The 16,127-nt window shown below is 35.6% G+C and overlaps 1 protein-coding gene across 2 annotated transcripts in view; it reads left to right on the top strand.

Annotated features, from left to right (window-relative positions):
* DPP10 (dipeptidyl peptidase like 10) overlaps nt 1-16,127 on the top strand; it is a 616,119-nt gene that overhangs the window by 524,299 nt on the left and 75,693 nt on the right. For both annotated transcript variants that reach the window (XM_079135626.1, XM_079135625.1), the window contains exons 9-10: nt 9,302-9,456; nt 14,708-14,805. In XM_079135626.1, the coding sequence (XP_078991752.1) occupies nt 9,302-9,456; nt 14,708-14,805 (253 nt within the window). The remainder of the gene's footprint in view (nt 1-9,301; nt 9,457-14,707; nt 14,806-16,127) is intronic.

Raw genomic sequence — 16,127 nt, 5'->3', positions numbered from 1 at the left:
CTGTGTATGTGCACATGCCTATTTATATCTATAATAGATTTCTGTATACATGCCAGCATCAAATAATAAAAGATTTTTAGAGACTGCTTTATTTTGAGGAGTAGTGAGAGTTACACTGAATATCAGCAATCATTATGCCATGAAAGTGCCAAACAACAGCAGCAACGAAGAAATACATGAGTAGATAAGAAGGGTTCTTGGGTTGAGAGTTTCAGAAGTTGAAACTCTGACTTTCCTATTTTAAAAAGATAAGTCTGGAGAGGCCTAGAATGGTCCACTAAATTGAGAAAGAAAAAAAAAAAAAAAAAACGCTGGAGAAAATACTTGGTTAGATCTGGGATTTGACTGGCTAGAGCTAAGAGATGCCCTTTCCAGGAGAAGCACAGGCTAAGATAAACCTTTTAACTTTATGTCACTGATATACGTGAGAGAGTGACAAGGGAAGAAACCAGGTGAATTCAGTGTGATGAGGACTCGACTTATGGTCAACACAGGATTCTCTGGAAGGGTAAAGAAATGAGACTTAGGCCAATCTAATCTCAGGAATTTTCCAACATTTTCCTTTCTGAGTTGAGTCTGAAAAATTAAGAAGTATTACACATGAGAAGAAGATATTAGAAAGGAAAATGCATGCAGAGGTAATGGCTTGAAAAAGCACAGAAGGGTTAAATAGCACAGTGTGTGCTAGGAAACTAAATCTACTTTATATTATCAAGGTATAAAATTTGGGACACAGGAAGGCAGTAAGAACTAAAAGATAGGGACCTCCCACAATGATCAGGGATTTCAATTATGTTTCTACTAATAAATGTGGAAACTAGTAGAGCTTTTCAAGTACAAGAGTGACGAGATTGAGTCTTCCATGTAAATAGACAATACTGGTTATGGTGCGAAGCTGGAATCTAATAGTGGCAAGGACCAGTGAGTGGCAATAAGGCTTTTTCTATGCTCTATCAGGAGATAATGAGCATTGGAACTGGGGTTAAAGCAGTTAGAAGGAGGGAGGATTCTAAAATTGATGAGGCAGTGAAATAGTTAGGTCTTAGTGACTGAGCAGATGGGGCGCATGAGAAAAAGTCAAGAGTAACTCTGTGACTTCTGGTGTAGGTCACTAGTAAATGGTGGTGGCAGACACAGTGAGCAAGCACTAACAAGGAGTGAATTTCAGGGAGGAGAGGAGTCAATGGAAATGTGGGCATTTCAGTATACTGGCCATGCTAGGTTAGGCAATGCAGTGTGATCCTTAGCATCCATGAGCTTTGAAGTCAATGAAGTGTATGTGCAGTGTAGACTGTGACTATTTTGCTGATTTGAACCCTGATCAAGATGACTTAGGCCACTGTCCTATTGGGGAAGCTTCATATAGGTTATGGGCATTCCACTTTTAGGGAAATTTTAAAGGACAATATTGGAGACCAATAGATAACAAATAAGATCATTTTCTTAATGAGGTAATAAAAATATGTATTTGCTCAGAGAGTGAACAGTGTCTTGAGGTTTTGGAGTGGGCAGGACAAACAAGTAACAAAATCCTTTGTGATGACACTATAGGTCTCAAAGTTTCCAAAGGGGAAGTGAAAAAAATATATAGTTTCTTCCATTCAAATTGAACTCAACACTTTGGGCCACTATGTTCCAAGTATACTAGGAAATCTCACAGTGTATCTGATTTAATCCTTATAACACTGCTTATTGAAGAAATCAAGGCTTAGGGAGCACAAATGACCTTTAAAGACTCATTGCTGATGAGTGGCAGAGTTGGCCTTTGGAAGTCTTCTGTTTCCAAAGCCATTGTTAGGCACCAGGCCGCCCTAATGTGTTGGTGTTTGATTTCCCTGGGTTCTAAGACATGGCACACATGTGGGCCCCTAAATCTTCATATTTCACTAATCATTTCCTCAGCCAAAGGTTCTGCATGCTGCTATCTGTGGACTTACTCAATGTTCACTTCATTTCCAGAAGAAATCCTTTTAAGGGAATCATTGATAGGTTTGGCAGAAGGACTTAATTCAGATGTTATTGATTCTCCCTTAACATTTTGGCTGCTGTCCCCAACCCGTGCTGCCAGCATCCCATGTGCACCTTAATCTCCCATGTCGCTTGCTTATTTGAAGTGCCAACAGTTCCAGCTCCAGAACTTTCTTTCACACATTCAGGGACACAGCGACATGCCTTGTGGAATTCATATGTTCTTTAGTGCTGTGTGTGTGCAGTTCTGGTGTGGGCAGCTTCGTATTACTTGTTAGAAGTCAATTACAATCGCACATGTGTGGAAGTTTCAGGAAGTAACACGTAACATTTCTAATTGTTTTCAAAAATTGAAATTTACTTTCTATAAATGTCATGGGAGAAAAGATAAGAGGAGTCACATAAAAGATAATAAAATGTTTTATGGCAAATTTTAAGGATGGAGCTTAATTTTTTTTGGACTAGGCCACTTTGTGATTGTGGGTATTACTCTCAACCACAGTCAATACCATGGAGTCTTTAAAAGTGTCATTTTAAGTGTTTTTTGTCTCATTCTTAGCATTATTCATTTCCCAAATAAAATAAAAACATATAAAATATGGCATGTTTTAAAGGGATGGTGAAATTCAGAGAAATAATAAAACTGTTGGGATAGAGGATAATTTTAAATATTCTTGACACAAAGCAGACCCAATGCTAGTGATGTGCATCTATGTATTTGGTATTATAATTAAATGAGGTAACTTATCAAAGGTGAATTTTTAAAAATCTTTTAAATTTTGTTTAAAAGAAAGTATATAATTGCAAAGTTCACAGCTTTGGAAAGTTCTATATTTAATCTATCTAGTAGAAAAAAATGTCTTACTTTAAATTATTTAAAGTCTATCAAGTAATGAGACTAATGTGCTTAAATGATTTATTAACATATTTTAGATTACCATATTTTTAAGAAATTGTTCTCTGAACTTCAAGCCACAGCAATGTAGCAAATATATCTGTCAAGGCTTATCTGAAAGCAATAAAATGAGGAGTAAGAATTTTACTATATCCAAATTAGTGAAGGGATAAACTATAAATAAGTATTATGTAAGGAACCATTCAGATCATGGAAAAAGAAGTATACAAATAACCTATGTCATTATATTAAATAGAATTATACATAAAATTAAGTTTGATATGCCAAGTATGGTGGTGCATATCTATAATCCCAGAGATTCAGGAGGCTGAGGCTAGAGGATCACAAATTTGAGGCTAAGACCAGCAAGTTAGTGAGGCCCTAAGTAACTTGACAAAACCCTGTCTCAAAATTTATAACAGAAAAGAACTGACGATGTAGCTCAGTGTAAATCACCCCTGCTGTCATTCCCCAGTATGAAAAACAAAACAAATGAACAAAAAATAAGTTTGATGTGGTAGAGGATTCCAAGGTGCTTCCTAGAAGAAATGGTTCTTGTATTGACTTGCAAGAATGGCAAAAATAGAAAAATATTACAGGATAAACAATATCCTTTTTGAAAGATTACAATTGTTGCATCTTTTTAATTTAATGAGAACTATTCAAAATACCTATTTTTCACTTTCTGCCTTCTCATGGATACATGAAGTCACATTTATTCCTCATTTATTCATCAGAATTTTATTGAACACTTACTGAGAGTCAGTGTAACTAGACTGTAACAGATAAGATTTTTTTTTTTTAAAAAAAGATAGTGATGCAGCCATGAAGCCAGAGAAATGCATAGTTATCAACAGTACTGAGTCTGTAGAGGTCAAACAAGCTAAGGATTCTGAGTTAACATTGAATTTGCTACTTGATTATCCATGACCTTGACGGGAGCAAAATCAGTGAGTTGATGGGACCAGAATGAGACTGCAGTGCATGGGAGCCCATGAAGGAAGGGATAAGACTATGAATACAGATAATTCTTACAAGAAAATTGGCAGTGAAATGCAGAAAATAAAGGGAAAGCATTAACCACAAGCCTGCAGGGATGGCAATACATTCTTGAGAAATTCTGTCTAAGTTGATTATAAATGGATAAAATCAGCTTGCTTTTCAGAATAGCATGTTAATCCGAATACAATGATCATATCTTAGTTTTCTGGAAATGCTTTGTGTGGAGGCTGTTTTTAAGTGTCTGTGATATAAAACCACATGTGCTGCAGACTCCATCTGCTCTGCAGTGAGATTTCCTAAATCAGAATAATAAAAACATTAAAGAGCCAAACCTACACTAAATTGGAATGGAATGCAATTTGTAAAAATAAATTGTTTGTAAATAATACAATATAATTAACGTAGGAATTTTCAATCCTTAAGTAAATGTCCCTCTTAGTTGCAATTAAAGAAGCTGGGCCTTCTCCAGAATGACTGTAAAGCAAATGCATATTAGATTATTCTATTTAACTTCCCTTTCCAGTTAACTTCACTTTTTCATCAGGAAAAAAAAAAAACACATATCTCTTTGTGTTTGTCGTTTTGATATGATAACATTTGTGGAGTAGAATATGAGACAAAGATCAATCTAAAATAAATGAGAGTTGGGTTTACCCAATTTCTACTTGGGTATAACAGTTCCCTGAGGTTTATATACCATGCTTACTTGTGGAAAGTACTGTCATACATACCTTAGTACCTCTGATAAGACCCACCCCCTCAGAAATCCAGAGTGTTGACTTTAACCAGTAGGGTTTCTTTGCACATTTAAATTTCATAGGTATAAGAATTCATAATTGTTTAGTCCTCATCATACATTCTCCAGTGGGTCATGTGTAACTCTCCTCTTTAACTGAATTGTAAATTATTCATATAAATCAAAAACAATTAGAAAACAATAGCACACTCAAAAGTAAATAATTTAAGAAAGTTATATTAGTCACCTTCCCATTACTACAAAAAATACCTTAGGCAATTAACTTAAAAAGGGAACAGTTTGGTTTAGCTCACCATTCTGGAGGTTCCAGTCCATGATCAGGTGACCCTGTCACTTTGGGCCTCTTTTAGGGTGGTGCATCACCATAGGAATGCATGCATGCAGGAGCAAAACCTACTAAGCTTAGAACCAGAGACCCAGGACTGGGATCCCATGGTGCCCTTGAAAGGCACACCCCCAGTGACCTAAGGGCCTCCCTCCCACCCAGCCTCACTGCTTAAGGACAAGGTCTATGCAACAACCACTGGCTAGTAATGGTTTGATTATTAATACCTAAAGTGGAAAGGAGAGGTAGCAGTCAGCAGAAGCTAGGAGAAGGAAATCCTGCATATTTTTTCACAGTAAAAGAAATAAGTTTGGATGAGGAACACAACCACACACATGATTTCAATGTGTAGGAGCCAAAAATAAAATTCCATGCACTCATTTCTGCCCTTCATTTGATTTGCCTGTTTCATATTGGCCGTACCCAATGAAAAGTCAGAGACCAAAGGAATATTCTTAATATTCTAATTAAAAGCTTATATCCCTAAAAGAGGAGCACACTAAGTCCATTCTGCTACTGTTTCATTGCAGGATGGCATCAGTACAGTTTTAGATTTGGAATTTATGAATACAACAACACTCATCTTTTTCATATACAGTTGTGGAGCAAATACTCCCATTAACAAAAGAATTGAGTTTATCATGTGGCATTAGGCAATAATCATGATTGCCTTCTTCAACTACTGATCCTTTTCCCTTTATTTTGCTATGTTGACTAGATATGTTAACTAGTGGATCACCCAAAACTTTATTCCTACAAAATCTTATTTCTTTGCTTAATTTTCTTAGTCAAATTGATACAATTTCTTTCTGGAACTATTGGGCAAAGAAGTATTTGTGAATGTCCTAAGTTCTAAATACATTTTTCTATGATCTCTTTTGTATAGTAAAGACACATTTTATTTCTTGTAAATGAAATATCATCAGATCCAATGCAGTGTCAGCGTCTTCTGTCTGTTAATTGTTTCTTATAGTTTGTTTCTTTTTATTTGTAATAAACTCAAAATATTTAGGGAAGACATTTCAGATTCCAATTCAAAATGTGTTCAATGGGTTATTGGCATGATAATGACTGATGATGTTAAAACTCCTATCCCAATTTTCCTAGAATTGTTCCTCCTGCCTATGCTGTTTGGAAGTGTTGCAGTGTAGGCTGTTATGACAATGGATACATTTTTCATTAAGTCTACATATAGTAGTAGTACTGGCAGGACTGTATATAGCAAAGACAACATACCCACTCCCAGGATATGTTTCTCTCTGCATGACACAAATGCTGCCCATTCCTGATGGAATGGTTCCATGTAATCCATCTGCCATCAGTTTGTCACATAGACTTATTGGGAAATTATATTATACCAAAGCTCAGTGATAGTGGCTGCCATTGCCAGGTAGGCAGGGGAGCCAAAGGCTGATTGACATGCATGGGGAAGTCATCTTGCTCATTTAATTACTGGTAACCACTTTAGTTGTGCTTGTGCTCTGGTAAACATTAAGTTGGACATTAATATCTTCACATTTTCAAATATTTACCCCTTATGATAAGTCAATCCACTTATCTTTCCTAAACATCTTGGTACTAATTTTCTAGTTTTACTCTTTCCCTCTCTGTGATGAGATGGCTTATCATTAGTTACCATGCATGAATCACAATGAATCTATTCTTCAAGCCAAATTTTCTCCAACAAAAGTGGACAACTAAATATTTGGTTCGAGATTCTGCCAATTGGAAGACATGTTCATTATTGTCTTTCAATGCCTCCATGACTTTTGTGAGTCAGATTGTACTACACAGTCTATCTAATCCTGACTTACTCATGTACATCATACAGGCCAAACCAATGTTTATTTGTCCACCGCCAGGTTTTTTCAGAAAACATACCCTAGGGCATAGGTGTGAGAGATGAGAGTGGGAAGATGAAGCAAATACTGCAACATTATGGAAAGTCCCATGTGTTTTCTGGTTCAATTCCATATATAAGACTTTTATCTTTTAGTAAAACATTACTGTGTGTGTTTAGGTATATGGTCAGTGGAGCAGATAATAATTGGTTTTGATGGGTGGTATGGATTGCATAGTCATTTGATAACTCATTGTCAGGCTAATTTTCTCAATCAGAGCCCAGTAGAGAACTGTTTATGAAATAGATAATATCCATTAATACAAGAGAGAATGAATGGTCTTTCTCCAAACTGTGAAATACCTGTGCTGTGATTATCATATGGGAGTGCCAAAAGCTCCACATGGCACCTCTCGTTGTTATGGGCAGTCACATTACTACTGTATCTGCTGAGTCACAAGGTGCAGGAGGGAGAGAAGGTCGCAACATAGCCTATCTGCACAGCAGAATCCTCAGTTGCTCAAATCCAACTCAGAACTGGAAGCCTTACAGGTCACCTGGGAACAAGAACAGAGCAAAATATTAAATATTAAAATGTGGTTTGTGTTTTCTTCAAAGTCCAGGAGAGTCTAACTCATCTTTACTTTTGCACAAGTGCAATTCCAAGAATTTTTCTCTCTTCTGAGAAGAAACCCTGATGTGTCATGGACTACCAGGTCTCTAAAAACTTTCCCAATATTTTAGACTCAAACTTTCAAAGAAGTTTGTTTTGAATTTGCTGCCATTATGCAGAAGAGTTCTAATTTTCTTGTACAGAGGTTGTCTCTGTTAGTGAAAAGACTTGTGAGTATTCTGAGGTTCAGAATATTTAACCATAAAATCAGTTGCATATACCAGCACTATTTAGCACAATATAGCACAATGATATAGCACACATGCTATATTGTGATATGTTATATATATATATCACATATATATTACATATCATATATAACACAATATGTTCTATATGAGACTGGTCAAGAGAAAAATAAATGTTCCTTCTCTTTACCCAAGTATCCTTAGTTGATGTGTGAAGGTCCCAAATTATCTTTACCAATATCTTTATCTTAGCTTAAAATCACACAGGAGTTGAGCCCCTAATTTGGGTGCAGATTCTTAAACATTACTGTGTTATCTTGGACCTCAGCCATATCCTTCCCTAAATGCAGAAATGAACTCATTCAGTGATCCCATGGTGACCATTTATTCTCTATGTACATCCCTAATTTCACAGTCATAGTTTCAACTTCTCTCTTTTTTCCCTAGGCAATTTCCCTGGGTTGTCAGAAGAACCACATCAACTGTATTTCAGTTTTATAATCACCATTGTTGTTGTAGCAACTAAGTATCCCAAACACTTGTTCTTCTAACACTTCTGCCCTCTACCAGCATGTCTTCCCATGTCACTACTAGTGACAATTGATACTCACAACTCCATCTCCTACTATGGATTATTTACGCTACAATTTCCTCTTAGAAAGTTATTATCATATTCCATATATATTTTATATTTAGAATATAATATATACGGTATACAGTAATAAAGACTGATCTCAAAATCTAATTTCGAAGGTCTATCTTCTGAGACTACTTCTGGACTATTTCTATCAGGATTCCAAAAGGAAAGGACTGACATATGCAGGTACATAATTTGGAAAGGGTTTATTTACAAAGAGAGTTTACAAAACAAAAGATATGAGGAAGTCACAAAAGGAGTGCTGTGATCTCAACCTGTAGCAGCCAAGCTACTACTAGATGAGAAAATTGTGTGGAGGAGCCTGCTTTGACCAAAGTAGTGATATCATTTAAAGTTCACAGGCAGCCTGAGGTGACATTGCAGCATAGAGCTAAGAGAATAAGTAACCTGGCTTTACTCTCTTCCTTCTAATCTCCTGCCAAAGCATTATAATGATCTGTGCTCTGGAAGCCAGAGGGCATGGGGGCCCTTTTGATGTAGTTCACATAGATTAACTTCCTGAGCCAGAAAGCGGGTGTGGAAAAGTGGATAGTGATTCTTGGGTTACATGAAAGATATCCAGTGTATTTCTTATTCTATTTCCTTAGAGTTTAAAATAGTTTAATGAATTTTAGTGAGTTCTCAATTCATTTGGTGAGAGAATGAAAAAATAGTCACATACAAATATGAATTCATGGTAACACTCATGTGGTTTTAGGCCATTTCTCACCCTTCAGTCACTGTTCTCATCCTTTCTGCTGTAATAGTGCTTCCATATGCCTTGTCTACATTGCTGATGATGGATGAAATCATGATTTTATTATTTCATACTGTCCTTCTGCATCTGTTCTTCCTGGGACTAAAAGGTAGCTCAGAGAATTCTCAGGGAAGTTAATAAAATTCAGCACACTGTCCAGAAAATATATGTGTGTAATGGAGATATCAAGGACAGATGTTTGTGGGTCACTGAGCCCACATCTCTACAGTCAGTTTCAAATGACACTTATTTATTCTAGAGGAACTTCTGCATTCTCACATCGCCCACTGGTGGTCCCCAGATGGAGAGAGGCTTGCCTTCCTGATGATAAATGACTCCCTGGTGCCTAACATGGTTATCCCTCGGTATACTGGAGCATTGTATCCCAAAGCAAAGCAATATCCATATCCCAAGGTAAGAAATATGGAAGTGGTAGTTTGTTTCTTCTGTCAGCACCAGAGACTGGTGAGATAATGTGCTGGGTTCATGAATAAGTTGTCTTTGGAAGAGAAAGTTTCATTTACTTGAAAAATAGATGCATCATTTCTTAATAGTCAAGGCACAATACTAGGTTGAAAAAGGGAGAAATGGTTTTAATGGGCATGGAGTCTTTTCTTGTGATTCTCATTCTTGTTTTTCTCATCTTCCCTGTGAAAAGAAGGTGAGAATAGGTAAAACAAAGAACTGATGCTAGGATAAGAGTTTCTCCAAGGTATAATCTAGGAGTTGCAGGTAGGTGTTAAAGAGAGGGGAAAGTGGTATCATCAAATAAGTTGGAAGTTCTTAGCTAAAAAAGAAAAGCTCTAACTTCTTTCAGATGATTTCATAGAACACTTAATATACTATATGTTAATGTGTATTATAAATCTCCTATAAAAATTGACTAAGCATAAAGAATCTGAGTAAGTAATAGACTAAGCATAAAGAATCTTGATAAAGAACAGACAAAGCATAAAGAATCACCAATGAAGAATAGACTAAGCATAAAGAATTTATTAGTATTAGTATTAATATCAGCATTATTTTGGCAGTGCAAACTCTGGAACATGGTTTAAGAAATGCCTGTGTTGAATTATAGCCAGATATAGACAGGAGAGATGATAGGGTTTTCCTGAGTGAGAAAATATGAAAATCTACCCAAATAGTAAAATTATTTTCAAATATTGACTGAGCCTTTGGAGCAGCCTGCAAAAGCAGAGTGTTTTGGGTTTCAATTGTAGGCCATCCTTAATATCTGAAGGTCTCTTTTTAAAACTTCTTTTCTCACTTATGCTTATCTAACAAAGAAAAAGGCTTATGGTGAGGGTCCCCATGTATTAGTCATGTAAGATGTCATGTAGAAAATTTCTAAAATACCACTTTATGCATTTTAGCTCTTATTAGGTAACAGGATGCTGATTTCATTTAGAAGCTGTTTTCAAACCACCCCTTTTTAGAGTTGTGCTTTGTTTTTCTCAAGATTCCCAGGGTTTGAATTTGTGCACTACTTTAACTGAGCACAGCACACTGGGCAAATTTCAATCAGTTGTTACTCCAGACCTGCTGTGAAGGCATGGTCAGGATGGGGCAAGGTCCTTCATGCTTTCCTTCTTCTCCTACTATCCACCAGACTCAAATTATCCAAGAGAGAAAGTCAGATAGGCTTGAGTATGGGAAATCAGGAATATGATGAGCATTTTCTCCAGAAGTTTCTGCCCTCCCCATCTTCCTTTTTGTAGGTTATAGTAGTAATGCAGGTTGGAGAGGAATTGGCTTCCATGATTTTGAAATGCTATGTTTCGGGTCTTCTCTGGATACAGATTAGAAGGCACATTTACCTGGTGCTTTCGGGAGAAAATGGTGATCCAACCTCTCTACAAAATAATCATATTCACAGAGAGATTTTTATTGTATTCTAAGGAAAGTTCTTGACTTCTCCAATTATAAATTGAGCTTTTTGTGTGTTTGATAGTTGGTGCCTATATAGCACACCAGTATACCTTTTATTTCCAGATCAATTGAAAGATTTTGGTTTACTTAAGATGATTAAAGTTTACATGGCAATTTAAATATAAAATGGAGAACTAATGATATACTGTGAAAGGCACATCCACCTGTTCCATGCACACTGCACAAAGGGAATAAAATCAGTCCCACAGAAGGGACAACACTTTGTAATTCATTTTCCAAGAGGAGTGAGAATTTAAAAGATATACTTAGCTTCATCTTCAAATTGCCTTCTCAGTTATGGACCAATGGTAGTTGAACTTGGAGACTACCAGGACTCACAATTTTAGCAAAACTGAAGCCAACAAATGAGCAAAAAGAAACATCTGGAAAAATTGAAATATATGAGCAGTAATTCAGAAGACACAGGACACAAACGTAGACACTTAATTATTTAATCATTTATTATGTAATCAATTATTTAACAGCACATAACAACGTTATATAATTTACAAGTGTTAATAATGTAATATGTTTTCAGGGGCACTTCACTAATATTTCTCATATGATCTTTATCTTATCTTTATCTTCACTAATATTTCTCATATGATCTTTATCACAATTGCCTATGTTTTACAAAAGGCAGACAGATTCTAAAAGGTTAAGGACTTTTATAAAAGTCACAGCTATTTTTAAGAGTAAGAAAATAACTCAAATTTATTGATTCCATTCTTCTCAATAAAGCTATCAGAGGTCATCTTGTATATCAGGAAACATTGATGAAATCAAAGCATCTTTGTCAAGTTAACAAATATTTGTAGATCTGTTTGCTACATTTGCTCCTAATGACCTGCCTGTGAATGGGTAGTATTCTCAGTTTTATACCTACAATATGCAAATATAACATGATGAGGGGCCTGAGTATTGATGGTTACTATTAAAGAGGATTAAAATAAGAAATAAGCAAATATCCTAGCAGACAAACTAAGTGAAAGCACCCTAGTCTTCAAATCGTTATTTGGAACACCAGCCCAGATATGTAAGAGTGAGACAAAGAAAGTAGAGTTGGATTTTGGTCCTTGTTCTCAGAATATATTTCAGTATTATTTTGGGCATGTTACTTTAATTTTCAAGCATATTATTTTCTACTGTGGCTTAGAACAACGTTTGCTAGTTTTTTCCCTTAACAAATGTATTGTTTCAATTTGCTCCTACATAATGTACTTTCAAAAAGTGGTACTTTAGAAATTGAAATAACACATTGAGTTCATACTAAATTGTGTTTTAAATTAAACTAGATTAAAATGAGTGCAGCAAAAACCCAATGTGGTCAAATTTACTAATGAAATACTTACACCAAACAAATATATTAGTATTTTACTTAATTCAGCATGATTCAGACCTCATAAAACACCCTATCATTAGCGATTCAGCACGAAAGAGATACACAGTTCTATCTCTGTGACCCCAGGTTAATCTTCTTAATTAAAACATTATCTCATTTAATGACAATTTAGTTGCCAGTAGAATAAGGTTAATTATTATTGAGGCTTGTGTTTCAGAATCATAGAGGAAGGAATTCTGTGGTTCTGCAGGATTTGTGGCAAATGTGAATGCTAAAAGCAAATAGATGAACTTCTAATTTGCAAACTCTTGAAATGATTCAAATATTAAAAGGTACAAATGAACTTGCCATATGTGCTTAATTTTAAAACTCCATGGAAAAGTAAAAATGTAACAAAATTTGGATGTGCTGAACAGCTGAATTTTGGAGACAGCCTGATATTTCTTTAGAGTTCACTTTTTACCTAAAACTGGTCTCAGGTATACACAATTGTTTTATTTGTTTTCATGTAGAAGCTAATGGGGCTATCAGTGATCTTGAACAGGTATAAACTTAGAGTGTTACTGACAAAGCTGCCATAACAACAGGATAATGGTTGATATGTCTGGCAAAATATGTCATAAATTCTAGATTACTGGTCAGAGGTCATAGATATCAAATTTAATTAAATTTCTTTATTAGTTTAATCAGTATATTGAATAAGAATATAAGTACACATTTCACTAACTAGATCAGAAGAATTAATCTCATAACAATAACTTTCCTTTTTAACTTATTACCATTTACTAGACACATTATCATCTTCAGTCCATGTAACAAATCTATATTTTTATGTACAGAAAAGGAACCATCTTTGACTTAAAACTATTATTTTGACATGTTCTCAGAGAACTATGTGTCTCTTTTTTGATAAGCAAGTAAATTATACTGAGAATATTAAGCATCTTTTCATGATCCATGTGAAGTAAATGGCAGAGTCACAATTTGGATTCAGATTTCTCTGATTCTCAGAATAAACTAAACCAGTTCTTAAAATGTTGTCCATTCACCATCATCATGCGGCATTGTCCTCAAGCTGAAGGTGGGTTTCATGGAAATGGGTGGAAGGTATCATATTACTTCTAGTCCTGACTTAATTTTGACTTTGTTGGTAATATTGTCTTGAACATGAATCTTTCTTTGTCATTTTTAAATCAGTTTTCCCATGCTTTTCCACTTTGAACTCACTTTGCACTCTTCAGTTTTCAACTCACTTCAACTCCCTCAATATCTCATAGTCTGTTCTGTAGCCCTCAGTCACACCATAAGGATAGCCATACCTGTTGTTTAGAAACACATTGAGCCATAAGTAGTCAAGTGATTTGATGCAAAATTTCTTCCTGATGGGAACATTTTTCATTCATTCATTCATTCATTCAAAGTGTTTGAGGCATGATGGAGGAAGTTCCCTTCCTGCCCCTTCCTTGCTCACAGTGTATTTTAGAAAAACTCCCAAGGACATTGCCCACAAATGAACTAAATGCCTAGTCAAGAGCATCCTGGATTTAAATACTAGCTCCCTTTGCTAATAGGTGGTTGGTTGAGATACTCCATTTTCATCTGGAAAATGGGTATATCTTAGGACTGTAGGAGGGATGTTTAGTGAGAAAATTCATGTAATATATGCCAGAAACGTACCAACTCCTACTTACAAGTTATTATTTAACACAAATTTAATTCCTGTTCTCAAATGATATATACTTTTCACTTCCCTTACACTTTTCATGCCAGATACTTAAGGAGGGCAGTCTTCCCATTTTTTAAGAGATCAATTAAAGAGTCATTCCATTTAAGAATCACTAAAGTGTAAAAGAAACTTCAGGTAGATGAATGCAAAGGAATACATTGAATTTTCTGGAGTTTTAAGCATGTGACTTATGCTCTGTGAAGATAGGATAATCATATGTGAATAGGATTTCTTTTCTTTCCCTTTCTTCTTTCCTTCTCTCCTTCCTTTCCTTCCTTTAATCTTTCTCTCCTTTTGAGTTAGCCACATCTCCCCACTGCAGTTCACATGCTATCATGTGAGCAGTTGTTCGATCTACCAGTTGTTTTGCGCAGCCAGCCCTTCTGGTGCCTTTCTGTGGTAGAGCAGGGTAGCACTGCCTGATGAATAAAGTTGTCATGATTTCCTATCACCTTTAATTGTCTGACTAAAATGCTTGAGAAGCAGCAATCTGCAGAAACAATTGAAAGCAATCAAGTTGTTGAATTTAAAATCATTTATACTTTAGAGAAATTAAACTTTTTTCCCCCATAACACAAAAAAGTAAATGAGTCAAAATGCCTTTTCTTTTATTCTCAATGTAGCCTAATGCTTAATATACTTGCATTACAACTTTCATTTTCTCAAAGGCAGGTCAAGTGAACCCAACAATAAAATTATATGTTGTAAACCTATATGGACCAACGCATACTTTGGAACTCATGCCACCTGACAGCTTTAAATCAAGGTATGCAATTTCAATTTCACTTTTACGGGGAAATAGATATTTTCAATCCAATTATCATTTTGTTGCAATTTAGAGAGAGATGTGATCAGCTCAACAATTCCACTTGAAAATAAAGCTGAGGTTGCCTCCATTAGTGAAGAATGAAGTCATTCTGGGTGTCTGGCTGTTCCCAAGACACATTTAGTTTCAAGGTGATTAGCAGTATCGCAAATGACTGAAGATACTGATACTGAGAATTGGGTCTTTTGCTAGAGATGTGATAGAAAGATAAGGACAAAGGATAATTTCGAACTGAATTTTCTTTTAGAAAATAGTCATTCCAGTTTTTTTAATGTGCTCTTTAAAAGAGTGTAATCTCCCTAAAATTTGTTTATTTTTCCAACTTCCTCCCCACAGCTTGCCAAGAACTTGCTAGCATTCTTCTCCAGGCAGAGAAATTTAATGAGATTTTGTTTCCACTTACCCTACCTCAGAAGCCTTCACTTTTAAGAAGTTTGATCAGACAGGAAAAAAAAGCACATTTTATGTGTCAGAAGCATAAATTTAATATTAGCAAAGTCTTTAGTAGTGAACAAATAATCAAATAATCATGTATATTTTGAAATCTGAATGGCCTCATACTTCAAAGGAAATTTTTTTCAAATGTTGCAGACATTTAGAAATTTATCAGAGTTCGGAAGAAGGAATAGGCAGGTAGGAAAATGGTTTCATGCTGGTATTGAATGATTTGGGGCTAAACTCAAATTTTGTTTTGATGATGTCTATAATCAATGCAGGGTGACTGATTCCAGCAGAACTTTCATTAAAATGTTGACATATTGAAGGAAATCTCATCCCACTTTGGGTTGCACAGATAGTGCAGCCTATTGTGTATGGAAATTTTTTCCATTTGAAAAACTAATAAAAATCTATGCAATGCTTTCTCTGAAAGACACCTCCTTAACTAGCTAATATAAACTGTTGTGTTTTTTTTAATTTTATTTTAATCAATGGGAAAGGTGAAACTCAGAAGGATTAAATGGTTGAAATAGAACCTCCGAATTAGTTGTTAGCCTTGGAAGAACATGAGGTCATTAAGTCACAGAGCACTTTAGCCCTATTGTAATGGAAGACCTAAAAGTGGATCTGAAGTGGCATACATAATGCCATTGGGGTCACCAAATCAAATAGAAACTTGTCTTTCTGAGCTTGGTCTATTAGCCATGAGGGATTTAGTCAAAGGCAAAGCAGTCATAGAAATATCCTCATTCTGTCTGGCCTTTAGTCGTGGGATGCTCTGATTTAGCAGGAACGGGCTGAGTGTCTGCCACCATTCCACAGTG

This window comes from Sciurus vulgaris (genome assembly GCF_902686455.1).
Source record: "Sciurus vulgaris genome assembly, chromosome: 3".
Lineage (NCBI taxonomy): Eukaryota > Metazoa > Chordata > Mammalia > Rodentia > Sciuridae > Sciurus > Sciurus vulgaris.
The sequence above is the reverse complement of the archived record's forward strand: the minus strand, read 5'-3'. Positions and strand labels throughout refer to the sequence as shown.